The sequence below is a fragment of the Nelumbo nucifera genome, chromosome 4, assembly GCF_055504915.1.
Source record: "Nelumbo nucifera cultivar China Antique chromosome 4, China Antique-T2T, whole genome shotgun sequence".
Lineage (NCBI taxonomy): Eukaryota > Viridiplantae > Streptophyta > Magnoliopsida > Proteales > Nelumbonaceae > Nelumbo > Nelumbo nucifera.
In genome coordinates, this window is record NC_142652.1 from 14,475,232 (window position 1) to 14,492,876 (window position 17,645).

At 37.1% G+C, this 17,645-nt stretch overlaps 2 protein-coding genes across 7 annotated transcripts; one reads left to right on the forward strand and one right to left on the reverse strand.

Moving 5' to 3' along the window:
* Positions 1-4,433: 4,433 nt before the first annotated feature.
* Positions 4,434-8,684, forward strand: SHW1 (short hypocotyl in white light1). 3 transcript variants are annotated; one of them, XM_088886586.1, is made up of 5 exons: positions 4,442-4,742; positions 4,832-5,038; positions 6,700-6,765; positions 7,257-7,419; positions 8,337-8,684. In XM_088886586.1, exons 1-4 carry the CDS (start codon positions 4,572-4,574, stop codon positions 7,398-7,400), a joined length of 588 nt encoding a protein of 195 aa, XP_088742712.1. In that variant the 5' UTR covers positions 4,442-4,571; the 3' UTR covers positions 7,401-7,419; positions 8,337-8,684. The 3 variants fall into 3 exon arrangements, with proteins under 3 accessions (XP_088742713.1, XP_088742712.1, XP_010272167.1); XM_010273865.3 differs by having other exon boundaries at positions 4,446-4,742; positions 7,257-7,438; positions 8,339-8,684; XM_088886587.1 differs by lacking the exon at positions 6,700-6,765 and having other exon boundaries at positions 4,434-4,742; positions 7,257-7,438; positions 8,339-8,684.
* Positions 8,685-13,405: 4,721 nt separating this feature from the next.
* On the reverse strand, positions 13,406-16,672 carry LOC104608024 (transcription factor bHLH79-like). Of its 4 annotated transcripts, none has more exons than XM_088904400.1 (6): positions 15,606-16,672; positions 15,077-15,280; positions 14,760-14,825; positions 14,426-14,494; positions 14,248-14,319; positions 13,406-13,881 (listed from the first exon to the last, which is right to left on the reverse strand). In XM_088904400.1, exons 1-6 carry the CDS (start codon positions 15,945-15,947, stop codon positions 13,756-13,758), a joined length of 879 nt encoding a protein of 292 aa, XP_088760526.1. In that variant the 5' UTR covers positions 15,948-16,672; the 3' UTR covers positions 13,406-13,755. The 4 variants fall into 4 exon arrangements, with proteins under 4 accessions (XP_088760526.1, XP_010272169.1, XP_088760525.1 ...); XM_010273867.3 differs by having other exon boundaries at positions 13,406-13,893; XM_088904399.1 differs by having other exon boundaries at positions 15,077-15,283; positions 15,606-16,658.
* Between the last annotated feature and the right edge of the window lie 973 nt (positions 16,673-17,645).

Consider the following 17,645-nt stretch of genomic DNA (forward strand, 5'->3'; position numbering starts at 1 on the left):
GTGAGTGGTATGAAGTATATATTTCACAATTGTAGTTTCAATTGAAAGTGTGCAAATTTTTGTTTTTCAAAAGAGGTAAACAAAGTAAGTCATCAAAGATTGTAATTGATGCTATCATATTATTGCCATCTATTATGATAGCTCTTTTTAAGTTCATTGATCTATTGCCATGTTATGATAAAAGGATCAAGAAAAAAAAAAATATATATATATATATATATATATATATATATATATATATTCTTTAGTTTCTAATATTGCAAATTAACCTTTTTTTTTGCTTTCGTTGTAGAGAAAAACAAAATTATCCTTGAAGAACCTCCTTCGTAGGATATTTAGGTTGTGTTTGGAAATGATGCAAATGGAGTATAAATCCCAGTTCAGGGTAAATTTACACTTTGGTTCACTTTTTCCTGTATTTAATAACATTACATTTATGCATTAACAAATGGCATATCAATGCATATTTATATTGATAATAAGATGTAAAAATACATTAATAAAAAAGAAGTAAATTTGCATTCAAATGGGCTTTTAATAAAAAAAAGCACATGCTTTATCAGAATTTGTGTTTGCATCCATTACAGATAAAAGTCTACATATTTGCATTTGCACTTATTTGCATCATTTCCAAAAGCAACCTTATGGTCCAACTAGAACAGATTCTTCGTACCAAAATGTTGAAGGAATGGATATGATAAAATAGTAATAGTATCTCTTGAATTGCAATCGGTTCCGAAATGAATGTTTTCTTGACTTCAATTAACGTCCATGACTGAATCTAGGCTGTACTGTTTTGCTTGACAAAAAAAGTTGAGGGAAAATTCTTCAGGAATTTCACAAATTTTGTGAACTTTCCCTCAACTTTATGTTTTTCTCTTGTTACATTTTCTATCAAACCAAACACACCTTTAGTGCCATCATCTGTTATTGGTGCATCTCCTCAACTTTTCAATGCACAACATGAGAGGAAGCTAATTAAGGCCAAACTTATACAAAATTAGAAGAGGCTAGCAAGCTCTATTCAAGGAACTCTACTTGGCGAAACTAAGTAAAAGTGAAGAGGCTAGCAAGCTCTAAACAAGGTTCATATGAAACTTCAACATAAAAATCTTGTAAGACTCTTGGGAGGTTGTGTGGAAGGAGAAGAAAAGTTACTCGTCTACGAATATATGCCCAATGGAAGCCTTGGTGTTGTTCTTTTTGGTTAACATTCTTTTCTTGATATTTTTGAATTTAATTAGATGTTGAAAGAATACAACATAAATTAGAAATAGGTACCAAAATCCATTTTTCCTTCCATATCTCAATTGAGATCTAATGCATAGTATTTCATATTTTGTTTAGCCAAATGAGAGAAGACGAGCACTACTCGATTGGATAAAAATGATTTAACATTATTGTTGGAATTGTTCGTGGAAATCTTTATTTTCACCATTCATGATCGTCATTCACACAACTGGGTAGTGCCTTACTCAATAAGATCAATAATATCATTGTAGATGCACTGGTGCAATTTGAAGTCATTTTAATCCTCTTATCAGCCATTATGATAAATAATAGAGAATCTTGTGAAACCACGGGTATTCACTATCCAATATCGTCTTAAGCACAATTGGATTGTGCCTTACAACATGAGGTTAATACCACCCTTGTAGATGCATTAGTACAATTCGACATCATTCTGGTGCCCATATGCCTCATAATGGAAAATAATAGAAAATCATATGATACCTCGAATGTTCACCATCCTTAGGACACCATTGTTGCGCATTCTGCCATAAGGTCAAAGCAATCCTTCCAGATGCACTTGTGTAATTTTACAGTGTTTTAGGCCTCTAGTGTTTCTCTATGGCAATAATGTAAAATCCTACGAAACTAAAGATTTTCACCATCTGGGACCGTTGTTCAAACTACATGGTGCCTTAATAAGTTCAATAGTATCATTACAGACGCGTTAGTGCATTTTAAAGGTGATCCTATCCCCCTATGATCTATTATGGTGAATAACAGAGAATCTTGTGAAACCATAAATACTCACGGTTCAAGATCGCCCTAACCACAACTGGATTGTGCCTTATAATAGGAGGTTAATACCACCCTTGTAGATGCATTGACACAATTTGGCAACATTCTAGTGTTTATATGCCAAGTAGTGGTGAATAATAGAGATCATATGATACCTCGAATTTTCATCGTCACATACCATCCTTGGGGCAACGATATTGTGCCTTTTGCTATAAGGTCGAAATAGTCATTCCAGATGCATGGATGTAATTTCACAACGTTCTAAACCTCTAATGTCCCATTAAGGTAATAACGTAAAATCCTACGAAACTAACGATTTTGACCATCCAGGATCATCCTTTAAACAAGTAGGTGGTGTCTTATTAGATAAGGTCAATAATATCCAAGGATCAAAGTATCGCTATCGAGTATTGACTTGAATATGGATACGCTTTGGAAAATATGGATACGAACGAAAGATATGAAAACACATAGATACTCTAGGAAAATAAATACAAATTATGTAAATACACCAATTACACTAGCTTTAAGGTTAAATTAGTCACAAATAAGATATAAATACATAAAAATGTATATTTTAATGACATATATAAACGAATATATTACAATTAATATAATGGGATGCATAAATATCATACAATTTTGTTGATAATCCATCAATCAAGAGTTAAAGACTCATATTATATAGACACAAACAAATGTAATTATTATCTTTTAATTACTATATCTATTATTTCGTATTTTACTATTTTTACTTTTTAACATTAACAAAAAAAAGTCAATTAAATATTAAATTTTTAAATGTTTGGTAAACAATATATTTATTTTTTAAATAATAAATATGTTATTGTAAAATGTAAATCAAAACATATAATCTTAACTTAAAATATTTTACATCTATATATTAAAATTTTTAAAATGCATATCATATGGAAATGCATAATTTTTAATTACTAAAATAATTATTCCATTATCATTTTATTTCAATAAATTTTCTAAAATAATAAATCATTTTTTTATATAAATTTAAATTAGTATAATTGATAGATTCAATATAATATTATATGCTTGAATATTTTGTAAACAAAATTTTATTTTTATAAATAATGAATATGTTATTATCTATTTTAAATTAGAAAATCAATTAATAATTTATAGAAATATATTAAAATTATATATATATATATATTCTAAAATAATGTATGAATTTTAAGTACTAAAATAATTATTTTATTATTAATATTTTTATTTGTATATATTTATTGAGTAAAAAATTAATTGTGTAATTTGATGACATTTCTAATCATCCTATGATCCATTATGGTGAACAACACACAACTTTCCAAAATCACGCATATTCATTGTCCAAGATTGTCCTAAGCACAACTAGATCATGTGAAACCATGCATATTAACCTTCTGTTAAAAAGCGTCATCTAATTACATATAGGATGATTTTGGACGATGAACGTCACTGTTTTCATAGGATTCTTCACTATTGGCCACAATGGACAATTGGAGGCATGAAGGACTACAAAATAGCAAGAGAGAGAGACCTTATGTTAAAAAGCATCATCCAATTGTACATAGGACGACTCTAGACGGTGAACGTCCTTGCTTTCACAGGATTCTTCGTTATTTGCTATAATGGGCAATTGGAGGCCTAAAACGCTGAAAAAGTAGTAGTAGTGCATCTGTAAGGATTATTTTAACATTTTGGCTAAGGGCACGACAACATTACCCCAAGGAATGCATCAAATGATAAACATCTTTGTATCACAAGATTCTTTGTTATTCGTCAAAATGAAGCATATAAGGAGAATAACGTCGCTAAATCGTACCAGTGCATCTGCAGGGCTATGTTGGTCTTTTGTTAGAAAGCGTCATCCAATTGTACATAGGACGATCCCATATGGTGAATGCCCTTGCTTTCACATGATTTTTCGTTATCTGCTATAATGGGCAATTGGAGGCCTAAAAAGCTGAAAAAAATAGCAGTAGTGCACATCTGTAAAGGTTATTTTAACCTTTTGGTTAAGGGCGTGACAATATTTCCCCAAGGATGGCATCAAATGATAAACATCTTTAGTATCACAAAATTTTTTGCTATTTGCTGCAATGAAGCATATAAGAAAAATAACGTTGCTAAATTGCACCAGTAAATCTGCAAGGACTAATGTTGATCTTTTGTTAGAAAGCGTCATCGAATTATACATAGGACGATCCTGAACATTGAACGCCATTGGTTTTAGAGGTTATATAATGGACAATTGGAGACCTAAAACATTACAAAATATTTTATATAAGGTCAAATTAATTTATACAGATGCATTATTATTGTGATTTAGCGACACTTCATGCCTTTAATTATCCATTACGGCAAATAGTGAAGAATCCTGTGAAAATAAATTTTCATTAATGAAGAGTAAAAGTCTGGCTCGAATTCGGTCCGGCCCATAAACAGGTCTACCCAGGCGCCAATATCCTTTCCATGCGACTCACACTCCATCAACACATCCGACCTTATTCCAGAATTCAGATCAGATGGCCGCAACCGTGATTTCTTCTCCGGTTTTCTTTTCGTTTGCCAACCTCCACTGCTCCAACATCCCTCGAGCAAACCCCAAACCCTATTTTCACGCCTTTCGCCTCTTCTCTCACTCTCTCAATGGCTGGCACACCATAAGCCCTAGAACCAGTATTTGCCACGGAAAGGTTTCTCTCTTTATGTCTCTCTTGAATTCTGATATCTATAGAAAGACCAAACTTCCAAACAAGGAGACGATTAAGATATATGTTTTCAGCTTAATGATTGCTCGGGAGAAGAATCGGGGGAGATAGAGGAGACTTTCTTTGACGATGAAGATGCTGACGACGACAGTGAGGAAGATGAGATGGAAAGCAGCGTTGATTTGCTATTCAGGTTCCTTCGGAGCATGTTCAGAAATGTCTCCAAGAGAGCCAAGAAAGCTACACGTTCAATTTTGCCTCCAGCGATATCGCCCCAGCTGGTACTATTGGAATCCTGGCTTCTACTTTACTGTTCTACAGTTTGCATTATACTGTTGTCTCCTTAGATCGAACTGAATTCGTTAAGATGATGTTGCTAATTTCATCATAAAATTAGCACAGAACCGTACCGGTTCTAACTACTTAATTCTCATGTTTTCTGCCCCATCTCTTGTTGTTTAAAGCAACCCCGTTTAGTTTCTCCCCCATTGCCAACACCATCTTAACGAATTAAGTATGTTCCCTTCTACCCGTTGGCCAAGTGAAATTGAGTTGATGGCACCGGTTTGGACTTCAGAGACGTGGGAGTTTAAGAATTAGGTTTGGTGTATCTTAGGTTGCAGACGTGCTTCTGGGACGTTACCTGAATAGAACACAAGAAACAAAACTGAAGGAAGATCTGAAATTCTAGCAGTCAGTTATGCTTTGCAGAGGAATATGTTCTGATGTAAGAGATAGCATTATGTTGACACGAACATAACCTTGGTGAAATGTTACACTGGTGACAAGTCGGGTAAGAGTAAGTCAAACATTAATCCATTCTAGATAATCAAGTAGCCGCAACATGTGAAGAAGAAGAAGAAAGGAAAGAGGGGGGAATGTACTTGTTTGTGACAGTTTGGCCAAGTGAGAACTAATAAGTTGGTGTAGGCTGAAGGTTCTAAGAGGCCAAGAGATGGGGGTGAAACGAACATGGGTTGCTGCGGCAATAAGGAAAAGCTAGTCAAAGTGGAAATGTAGAATGCAATTCATTTAGTAAAAATAAAAATCCCCCTCTCCCGGCAGATGTACAACCTCAATTCCCTTGTGCATTATTTCTGCTTTGCATCAGCTTGTTTCTTCTTCAGTCATGATGGGTGTGGGAGCTCTGGAAATCAATTGGGAACAACTTTCAGTGTATGATTTTGTTTTTTGAAAACAAAAGCAACTGCTGACGTGGCAGTTGTTTTTTGTTTTGAAAAAAAAACATATCAACAAACACCCCCCTTCATTTTATAGTGGAATTTGTTTTTATATGGAACTCTAGTTACTAGGATGGAGTGGATGGGGATATCATTGTGATATTCTGATTAAAAAGGATGGCTGCCTGGGAAACTTTTAAACATGGTTGTATTAAATGTCAAATTAACTGCAGCAGAAAAAACCTTCCTGGCTTGCGGCTTGCCTTACTATCTTTAGAATTGTTTAGGACAGCATCGACAATGCCATTATTCCCTATGCTGTGATCTCTAGAATTGCTTAAGCAATTGCTGTGATCTCTAGATTTGTAAGTGAAAACTTTGCTTATTTTGGCGAAGGAAACTATTCTATTTACTCTAGTTCAAATTGCACTAAGGATTATTTTAATAAATAAATTACACTAATAATTTTGATCCAAGATTGCTGGAAATACCAGTTCAGTTCTATCATGAGAACCGTTAGTCATAATGATGCAAAAGGCTTTAACCTTACACCTTTGCAATGGGCATGCATTTTTTATTCATGATATGTTTGGTTCAAGATTCTGCTATTATCTATTTAAGCTGGTACTTTATTGTCAATACAAGTCATCCTTTCAATTAATCATTAGACATTTTACATTGTTCATAATGAATAAAAGCAGCTTGTATCTAAATTGACGCTAAACCTTTTCTCTTTCTTTGGGGGTGTTGGGCACATACAGGTTTATTTTGCAGTGGATGGAGTTCTTCTTTTGACTTCACTTTCTATTGTCAAAGCATTTCTTGAGGTATGCTAATTAGTAGCTTATGAAGCAGGGTAACTCTGGAATGCTGAGTAATATAGATGCTGGCTGTGTATTAGTTTCAATATCAATCTGGTATGGGGTAAACACTTATTCTGTCACCATAACTATCATTGTCATCAATCTTATATGAGGATGTAGGAGTGGGTTTGGTTCACAAATCCTGTTGCTCCATGCTGTTCTAAATAGGGATTTATCAATGACACACTGAATGTTTTTTATTAGTGTACAGAAATACACATGGGTCTTTTGCCACGAGCAGCAGTGTATTTTCAAAGTGCCTTATCAGGATCTATACTAGTGATACCAAGGGTTTTCAGTTCTGTTGAATCATCCATAAAATATTAATCGAGTATCTGATCATATTCATTTGTAATTGGGTTAAATTTATCTTTTCAATACTCTGTTGCGAGGAACAGCACCTGTTAAATAGAAAAATATGCATTAACTGACCTGGTTGTGAATGCTACTTACAGGTGGTTTGCACTCTTGGAGGTACCGTCTTTGCTGTTATTCTGCTGTTACGTGTGATCTGGGCAATGATTTTTCATTTCCAGTCAAGTGGAAGTAGTTTCAACCAAGGTGGAACCTCCTATGGCACAACACAGCCTGCAACTTGATTTTATCACCGTTTCTAGAAGTTACTGGATGCTTTCTGGTTAGTTTTTCAGTCGTATTCTAGTGTAAAATTCATGTCAATGGCTTCCTGTTGTAAATATGATTAGGATGTTGTTAGAGAGAGCACATAGTTGTGCATATAGGAGAGGCCACATTATTTCATTCATCATTTTCATTAGGAGGGGTTCAAGAATCAATTCTAATGCCAAAGCAACATGGTTGTGCTCCAATTAGCGTTGCTTTGTCAGAGAGGTAACTTACAAATATTAGAACAGGGTATGTACTGCAGTTGAACTTCAGATCCTTAGAGATATTGGCAAACTCTGCCTTCATGTAAAAATGCTTGAAACTAAGTATTTGTTTGGTTCCATGGGTGTTTATGGATAGGCCATTTATTTGTAATTTTTCACTTTAGACGTTTATTTATACTTTTTTCACTTTAAACGTTTCCTGTTTTTGTTGTTTGGTTGGGCTTCACTTTAAACATTTTTTACTCTCCACCTCAGATTAATACCCATTAAAGTGTGCCACATCAGCATTTGGTTTCAAGAAATGTTGGGGCGTTGGGGGAAACAAGAATTTGACGCTTCCCCAAATGCCCTATGGCTATGCACAAAAATCAAAGTATTTAAGTTTTCTACCATTTATTTGATAAATGGTGAAATCAAACAGTTGTTTCATTTTGCTTCATATGCAATAAATGCCAACACCTATGTGGCACTGATGTGGTGATATTTTTTCAATAAACGCCCATGGACCCAAACACAGCCTAAATCTTTGATCTTTGATTGTAATGAATATTTAGTTCTGTTTGGAGTTCCATCATGATTTGTTCCAAGAATGTGTACAAACGGCCTCTGGGTTCTGGAAACCTAAAACTCTCGAGTCTTGACCAAACGTAAGTAAATCACTTCTGACATCGTCTGTATCTATTTTGCAGTAATTCACAGGAGCAAAGAAACAAAGAAAAGCAATCGAAGAAACTCCTCATGTAGTAATGTCTCATCGATCAAAGCTCAAAACTTGGTTACATTAAGCTGGATTGGTAGGCATTACTCTGATGAACCACTGAGAAGGCGAGAACGCTGCCAATAGTGTTGCCATGCTATCCATGTGTATTACAATTTTCATCATATTACCTGTTTTTGATCGCTATCCATCATGTATGCGTTGCCTTCCTTCCTCTGTAAATGCCTTGTGAAATGGAATAATTTCGTTGTAGTTTTACATGTAAATAACTGAGTCGCTATTGTCATATGAAATTCATTCCTTGTTGTTAAGTGAAATTTGAAAGCATCGGTTTACTGGAATGCTGAAACGACATCATATCCCCCAGTTTTATCAGCAAACGGAAATGGCTACCTTTTTTCAGATTTTGAACTTTCTAAAATGCAAAAGGGAAACCACATCAGGATGAAACACTCTATACATAGCACCAAAATCAGACGGCCAGAAATCATCCAATAACCGTGATTGTGCATTGGAAATATTTTAACTGGGACCGATCTAATATGGTGGGTCCTGATCCTTGAAACGTAGGACAAGAGGTATAAGTAATTTCGTTGTTATTGCCTTGTTGGAGTTGGAGGCCCAGACTTTTCTTTTCTATGGGTCCCAACTCAAATGTAGTATGTCCCTGAGAGCCCGACGTCTCCATGTTTAATGCTCTTGTCTTTATCTTTCCTGTCAATCATCATGACCTGCTTTGCCTACCTCCGCTGCATTCACGGGTTAGGCTCAGACGCTCAGTATTAAAGTCCACTTGGTTCCAAGTTTGGGTGCACCGTGACCCATTGCCATCATGGCCTGCTGCAAGCATACAAAAATTCACCAAACCTAACTGCACGATGGAGAGATGGAGCCCTCTCTGTTGACTGTTGGTCAAAGGGTTTCATTGAACAGAATAAAGCACCACAATAAGCACATAGACATAGTCTACGATCACGCCGCGACCCAACTTAATTGGGGGCCTGGGGGGGTTGGGCCTTTTTTCTGCACTTCGAATCATCCCATCCCTCTTAGCAATCCGTAATTGTTCCATTTTCTATTACGGATGTTCTATTTTCTATTAGCAATCCGTAAGAGGGAGAGAATCCCACTCCACCCTAGTTGGCTAGTTCCAGCATCGTAACACGATTAGTAAGTAGGAACAAGTATTATTTTAATCTATTGGAGCGTATTACTATTAGGTCTTCAAATCTCAACCCCCAAGATATACAGTTGACTACCAGTGGGGGTCAATTGGACTGGATTTGGTCCAACCCGATCCAGTACATGTGAATCCATTACAAATAGACCAGGTCCAATTCAATCCAATAAATATTTTGGACCATTTTGGATTGGTCCAATTCAATGTTTGGAGCATTTAATCTGTTCAAATTCCTTTTAATTTAGATTAGTTCCAACCCTAGTCCATTGACACCTATATTCTTACTATTAAACATGTACGTGCATTTATACATGACAGTATCTCCAAGACAAAACCATTTATAATTCATGGACAGTTTTTGAACAGTTATAAGTGGACATTTTCTTAACTGTTATAAATAGGCAGTTTTTGGGGTGAGAATAAAGGACATATATGCCCTTTTTTATACCCGTTGTATGTTGTTTAGATAAAGAGTAAAAATGTCTAATGAGAAATCCAAAAAATGAAGTTATTTACTCTTTTATTAATAGTATAAATATTCTACCAATGAGCCAGATATTGATTCAATCCAACACAATCTAATATCAATTCATTACAAATAATTCAATATGTCTTGTTGGTCTGTCTATCTGTCCAAATTGATTTCCATTGACACCCCTAACTGCCAGTCCACTCGTTTCTGTGACGATGAGATTGCTTGCCTCCAATCCGACCTCGTTTAATCACCTTCACTCTGTGAAACTTCCAGGGCTATAATAAAATCCAAACCTTGAATCAGGATTTATAACTAAGAGGATTGAATGGCTACACAAGGCACGCTAATATATGACAAATATCTAGATTTTTAGAATCCTATAAGCCACGCTAATATATGACAAATATCTTACGTTCTATTGGTTTATTAAACAATGTTTAGGTTGTCTATTAGCAGTATACCATTGCCTTGCTTTTGATTTTTTTTTTGGATACGTAAGCTTTTGAAAGTTTATTCCGGGAATTCAGCAAGGTAAAATGTGAAAACGACACCGCTGTACACGAGCTGGATGCCCCACAAGTGTTTAACGTGAAAGTCTGGGAAATTTGAAGTAGGGTCTGTTAAGGCAGCAGTGTCATCATGTTTTGTACATGAACATTACCCGGTCTCCATAGTCCACACTACCATCTTTCCGTAGATGGACATGGAGTACCCTGATAAATAGGCTCTCCCCTCCTGAGTCCTGCCTGTACGACAAGGTAGAAATCGACACCATAATGATGTTCAATGCACCAATTAAGGTTATCAGAATGGGCACCATCCAAGGTTGCGTTTGGCATTCCTTAAATTTTAAGGACTTGTCTCCTTTTTACCAGTTAAAATAAGGGCTCTTCTCATGGAGATTTCATTTTACAGCTCCTACTACTTCAATTGTTTCCTCCCCTCCTATTTCTGGTCAGAATCAAATTCTATTTCTAGCTAGAAATGGCAGGGTATGGTAGAACTTGGTAATGGACCAAACGAGGCCCAAGTGCCTGTGCAACATACAAGATCTCTTTTCTATATATATTTTTGGTGATTTTAACTTAAAAAATGTATAAAACGATATTTGCCTTTGCAATATTAAATGAGATTCCATGTTCCAAGAAAATCCAAGTTATACCTTTCTCTCATCAAAACAAACATTGATATGCTAATGAAACTTCATAGTTCATAGGTGAAGGCATTTAATCAACGTGAAAGTGCTTCAAGAAGGGAAAAATAATCAAGAGGACAGATCTAGTGAAAAATCTGAACTAATCCAACCTTGATCCCAACTATTCGTGTAGTGAAAATAGTGTTATTATATACAAAACTGCAACTATTTTGCTTCCAAAAGATCGTAGAACATTGGAAAAGGAGCTCCAACACGCATTTAGACCAACTAATCATCAACATGGTCTTCAAACCAAATTCTCACTAACACAGACCATGTAAGTCACTTTGCAATCACCCAAATAAAAAAATGCCCCTTGATGATCTCCACCATCATCATTCACAAGCCTCTCTAACTCTTCACATGCACCTAAACGTTGCACCGAGGAAAAAGAAAAATGAGGCTCAGTTTGGAAATAGTGCATATTCAAATATGTAGAATGCAACTAAACGATATGCCAGTAGGGCATATCAGCCTGTATCGGTATTTTTTAGTTTTTTATTTTTTTTTTTATTTTTTCGAATCTGGTTCAGAGGGACCGGTTTACCCCCTGAACCACTCACCAACCCAAAACACCCCCTGTAGGGGCGTATCGGAAAGACTCCAATATGATATGTATTGACTGACGATATTTTGAACCTTGTTTTGAACTATTTTGTATGTATTTGAAATGTACATATATTTGTATTTGCACCCTTTCCAAACTAAGCCAAAGGAAAAATCAATCCTTTGAACTTCATGCTATGAGAGAGTTATCTTACAAGAACTTGTGTGGGGCGGATTAAGTTAGGAGGTGCATCTGAAGTTTTGTGTATCATTGAAATCCAATCAATCCAAAGGAAATTTTATAGGACAGCTATAAAGCCAGCAATAAAGAAACGTTCATAAAGTGAGTGTAGAGATAAGGGTTTTTTTTGCCCCATTGTTGCAGAGACAAGGATGTTGAGATGGAAAAGTGGAAAGAGTAGAAAATATAGGATTAGATTGAGAGCAATGCTGATAATTTCGAAATAGCCCTAACAAGTGGTAAAATAAGGCAAAGTTGAGACTTAAGATGGTTTAGGCATGTTGTAATACTGTCTACCACACTAGCCGGGGAGTTGGCTGATGCAAACTGATGGTTCCAAAGGAGCTTGGGAATGCATAAAAGGATGTAGATTAAGGTAGTAAGAAATGATATGGAGACTAGACTTTGTTTGACAACTTGTCAGTGGAATAACAAAAACAGGATTCTTCATTCCTATGGTTGATCCCATATGGTTGGAACAAGGCTTTGTTTAGTTGATTTGTACTGATATGCACGACAACCTGTGTTGTTCTCCAAATTAGCACAGGCCCCATGTAATGCCATCAGAAATAATCCAATACTACATTTCCTTGCAATCTGACATTGCATGTATCAAGTCAGTTCCTAGCTTAATGTGAGTTTAGAAGAATATGCAGTGAAGCCTAAATAATTACAATGATGTTTGTCTAAATAGAAACTAAACGGATCAATGATCCTTAATCCCAAACACAGCTTTATCTTTCAGGTGATCTAACTTCTTAATGAGGGTCTCTCAAACAAAATAGTTAGCCAAATACATCAGATCTGATATTTGAAAACATATCTATTTAACATGTGGGTTTTCTTTTAGTCACTTAAATGCGAAAAGTCGCCATTATATGACCACAGAAAGTCAGAAACATCTTGACATCAGATATTACAAGACAAAACTGCGACAGAATAATCTAGATATTTTTGGGCTATGACATTCTTCATGTTTAGTTCTTTTTTAATCACTTCCAATTTACTACCAACTGATGGTGGCTCAGTTGGCTTGGATCTCTGACTCGTAGCAGAGACCTGGGATTAAATTCCTCTGCCATCAATTTGGGGGGGGGGGGGGGGGGGGGGAGGTGGTGGTAAGGGGATTGGGGATGGGCTACCCCCGTGTGTAGCCCATGAAGCAAAAGGAAAAACAGTTCTTATTTACTCCACTTTATTTTTTGTAGATGCATCATTCCCAAGTTAAGGAACTTGCAATATCCTGACCATACAGAATTTTCAAGCTCAGCAAGAGTTAATGGCCAGGAAAAGATCAAACGTGTTAAATTTAGCAATGCCAACAGTAATTTTGAAACAAGTCAGTTTCTTGATGTAACTAAATTCCAAAAGTTCAGACAAGAATAGCATGGATGATTCAGATATTACAAATTCTGAAAAAGCATTCATTCATTAGTTATGTCTAAAAGAGTTCCAGAACATTCATAGCAGGAGGTTCAATTCAGGTTTAGTGATACAATAAAGGACAGGACTTCCTGTTAGATGATATATAAAGATAAAAGAATGGATTTTTCTAACGCACAACGAAATGGAGACTGTAAAGATTTTTGGTTGAAGCTCACTCATATAAACAGAAACCACAGCTCCACACCAGATGTAGAAAATAATAATAATAAGATTCTTCTCTGGACTAAGATGACTGGGGCATAATTGTTGACAATCATCAAAGGAGGAAGCAAGCTACTTATGACCTTATTGCCAATTGATGAGGATTAACTAAAGTCATGTTGATCCTTAAAGCCGCCACCGACCTGCATATGCAGCCATTCTGGTTGTGACCCTTGGCCATATTCCCTTGTTGCTTGTGAACTGAATGCCATTCCAGTAGTATCAAATGCCTGTGCACCGTACTGAACCATAAAATCTAAATTGTTACATGGAAAAAACATAATAACAATTGAATACTCAAGCTGAAAAAGAAGACTGTAACCTGTAGCACTTAATGTTATGGTTATAGCCTGCCCAGAAGACGGACAGCAACTTAATTGACTGGGTTGATTTCCCAATTGGCCACATGTTGTAGCAAGGGGAATTGGGTTGCTTGAGGATCTAAGGTCTAGAATATACGTTGTCAACCAAAAGAATGCAACTTTCATGATTACCGTCGAGCAAGTTGATTGGAAAGCTTATTATGACATTTCAAATGGCTGAAAATGCTGAGCTAGGTAGGATAATGTGTTTCAGTCAGTGTACTTAGGACTTACATCTTTTGAAGGAAACCCTTCAATGGTAGGGTTCATTCGTGAGTTAACTGCTTCAAGCTTCATTGACAGGAACTACAACATCCAACAATTTTATAAAATCAAGTTGTGAATTGACCAGCTGAGAGGAACAAAGATAATATAGAGCTGCCAGACATAGAATAGAGAAATGGATGGATACCTCAACTTGACGCTGGAGTGATTGGATGTAGTTAATTATTTCATCAAGGACCAGAGCTTTGCCAATGACCTGCTCAGAGGAATTTTTTTCTAAGCAAAACTCTTCAGAAAATGGCATCTTAATTGAAAAAGGAATATGAGCTTGAAAGTTTTGCAATCTGAGGGTTTTTCTTTTCTTTTCTTTTCTTTTCTTTTTTTTTTTTTTTGGGGGGGGGGGGGGTTGTAAATAGCACCGGCTTCATGAAGATTGCAATTATATATTACACAATGGAGAAGTTACAACATATGCCCAGGTAACCAGAATTATGTAAAAGCGCTGAAACAACATACTGCACCTTGTTGCATCCAGGGACTAGATCTTGAAGAATCTTCATCCTCTCACTGATCTTTTCTCTCCTAGCCTGTCCAACAAATAGTTTCAGTAAGCAACATTTGTTTGATTTATGGAGATGTGGTCTATGGTGTGCACTATATCCCACAGAGTTTCCAGGTCACTAGCAATAATAGAACTTTAATGTTTCATGCATCTGAATGTAAAGATATTCTGACTTCATGGGATACCGAGAGACTCCATCACTAATACTGGATATTTACAGCAGGGAATAATTCTAGTTTGCAAACTAAAGAGGAAATAAATCAATAAATGGTTTACTCTCTCTGCTAGGCTGTGGCTGTCAGTAGCTTGCCCCCTCCTTGCCCGCACATGAATGTAATCTTGCTTAAGCCGTTCAGGAGGTTGAGTGTTTTGTTCAGCTGCTTTATTACCAGCATCAGAACTCGCTTCCACCTCAGCTTTCGAATCACCATTTTCATCTTTTGATCCCGAAACCTTTAGGCGTTTACCATCACAATCGTTCTGCTTAAAAGAGAAATAATATAAAAACCACTACGGTAAGAGCCCCAAACTAATTGAATTTTCAATAAATGGCAGATCACTCCTCAATCAACCAACTGTACATTTATCCTCTCACATCTTCACTCTCAAGTTTTTTACAGATAAAAAAAAAACGTTTCCATTACAACACCTAAAATCAGTACCGTATTAACACATAAGGCAGTTCCAGTAATTTCAAGGCTAAGCCTAAATTAAGTGAAATCGAAGTGAGGTGAAGAAATAGGAGGTGGGCATCAACAAGAGAAATAGCTAAGAATGGATAAGTTTTGAATGAGAAAGAGAGTACCACATCATTGCCACTGCTCGTAGAAACAAGCTTAGATGACTCATCCTCTGAACCCGCATCTCTACGCTTCCTTCCACTCCCACCGCGACTCCCGCTCTGCTCCGTAACCGTTGACTCATCGATGGACAAATCTCGATTCACCGCCACCGTCCCATTCCCATTAGTTTCCACAAAGCCACTCAAGTTCTGCCCAAAATGATTCCTCCTCAATCCCAAAACACCAGCGGAATCCCCAACACCCCCGCCGCCGTTGAGCGGGAAAGGCCAAATCTCAGCCAAGCTATACGAGGACGGGTTTGCCGAGGGAAAGGAACCTTCATTAATCAAAGAAGGAGGATCCATCTCCAGACACAAAATTCATCAAAGTGCACAAACCGATTCGAATTTCTCATCCAATCTCACTTCACATTTCATTAGACAAAAATAAAAATGAGGGAAAAATGGGAACTTGAACCCGGTGAATTAGCTCGCAGAACTCCAGGGAGAGAAAAAGAGGTAACCCAGCTTTGATCCACAACTCATCCCACAAACTTGGATTTGAGGTTGGACCCTGTTTGTTACTCTAAAGCTGTATTCTTAAAAGGGAAATGTGTAAGAGAGAGAGAGAGAGAGAGAGAGAGAGAGAACCGTTGTAAAGAAAGCAAGGAGAGGGACCCCTAATGAAAATGAAAAGCGAGAGAGAGAGAGAGAGAGCTACCAGTATCTGAACCAGAGCTGTGATGAGATCTCCTCTCTTCTATGGACGAGGGTGCGCACTGCGCTAAGAGAGAGAGACCTGACCTAGGGAGTTGGGAAGAAATGACCGATTGAGGTATTATCGGAGGGTCCAGCTCCAGAGTCACACGCACACACTCTCACACACGCACCGTCTCAAGTACACTGCACCACCGCAACCAAATTCAGTAGTCAGTACTCAGTTGTGTCTATCGTGTGGCTCGTCAGTCGTCACTCGTGAGTCGTGACTCTTGACCGTGAAGGAGAGAGAGGGAGAGAGGGATAGACCGTAGACTTCCATTTAGCCACGAAATTACGGGTAGAAAATCACGTCTGCTGACCGACAATTTACCGAAATCTTCGTCGTTAATTTAATTATACTAATAATAATTGTCATGGCTAGGAGTTTGGTTCGTGCGTAGTAACCATGTACTATTCAAGGAGCACACTGCGTCAGCTGTCAGAATGTGACAGCTCGTTAATCAGAACACATCATATTTACTAAAATACCCTTTGAAATCTCAACCCATATTAATTGTCTTGTCTCGTCTCGCGCCAAGCCTCTCCCAAAAGAAAGCATTTTACGAAAAAGGTTTTCTGTCCTCGTTCTTCGAATGTGTGTAGAATAGAATAGAAAGCTTCTTTCTTCTTTCTTCTTCTTGCTGCCTGCTCTATATCGCGCGCGGAATTGATGTGCCTAACCAGATGCGCGCGGAAGACCATTTTGTTAAGACACAGAGAGTCGCCGGAAAGATCCATGGTGGCCATGCCAGATGTGGCATTTGCACGTGTACCTTATTCAACCACCTGGTTTTATCTAAAGAATTTAGCTAGCAACAGTGGCGATGATTGGCATTGCTTCTATGGTGTGATGGGGGGAGAAATTAAGCTCTGTGGGGAAAAGAGACCAACTCCTTTTGCTCGGTTGCAGCTTGGAGTTCGACTTCTGGGAACGTGGCGAAATATGAGATTCGGCAGCCGACAGCGACAACGCCTCGCTCGCGCGCGGATGACTTCTTCTGGAATGCACATGCACAACACTCCATTCATGGCGATTTATTGTGCTGATACATCAGATCAGGGAATTGCGATGTGAAACGACTTAATTTCAACTATGTCATGCAATCTTAGAATTCCACACGCATGTGAATGTAATAGAGTTGATTACCGTTCGACAGGGCCTGACATTGACACAAACACATGGCAACTAATTCGCCGGGAGTGGTTGATGTGCATGAGCTTTGAATGTTCTTATGAGAAATCTGGATCAAATCAAACGTACCACCATGCCATTCTTGGCTATTCAGATTTCAGATTAATACTTGA

Bases quoted from the DNA above. Each gene is read 5' to 3' on its own strand.
- SHW1 (XM_088886586.1), top strand. From the start codon at position 4,572: ATGGCCGCAACCGTGATTTCTTCTCCGGTTTTCTTTTCGTTTGCCAAC. The intron at 4,743-4,831 runs GTTTCTCTCTTT...ATATGTTTTCAG, and splicing joins CCAGTATTTGCCACGGAAAG to CTTAATGATTGCTCGGGAGA. The intron at 6,766-7,256 runs GTATGCTAATTA...TGCTACTTACAG, and splicing joins TTGTCAAAGCATTTCTTGAG to GTGGTTTGCACTCTTGGAGG.
- LOC104608024 (XM_010273866.3), bottom strand. From the start codon at position 15,947: ATGGATCCTCCTTCTTTGATTAATGAAGGTTCCTTTCCCTCGGCAAAC. The intron at 14,826-15,076 runs GTAAACCATTTA...TTTGTTGGACAG, and splicing joins GCCACAGCCTAGCAGAGAGA to GCTAGGAGAGAAAAGATCAG. The intron at 14,495-14,759 runs GTGCAGTATGTT...TCCTCTGAGCAG, and splicing joins TAGTCCCTGGATGCAACAAG to GTCATTGGCAAAGCTCTGGT.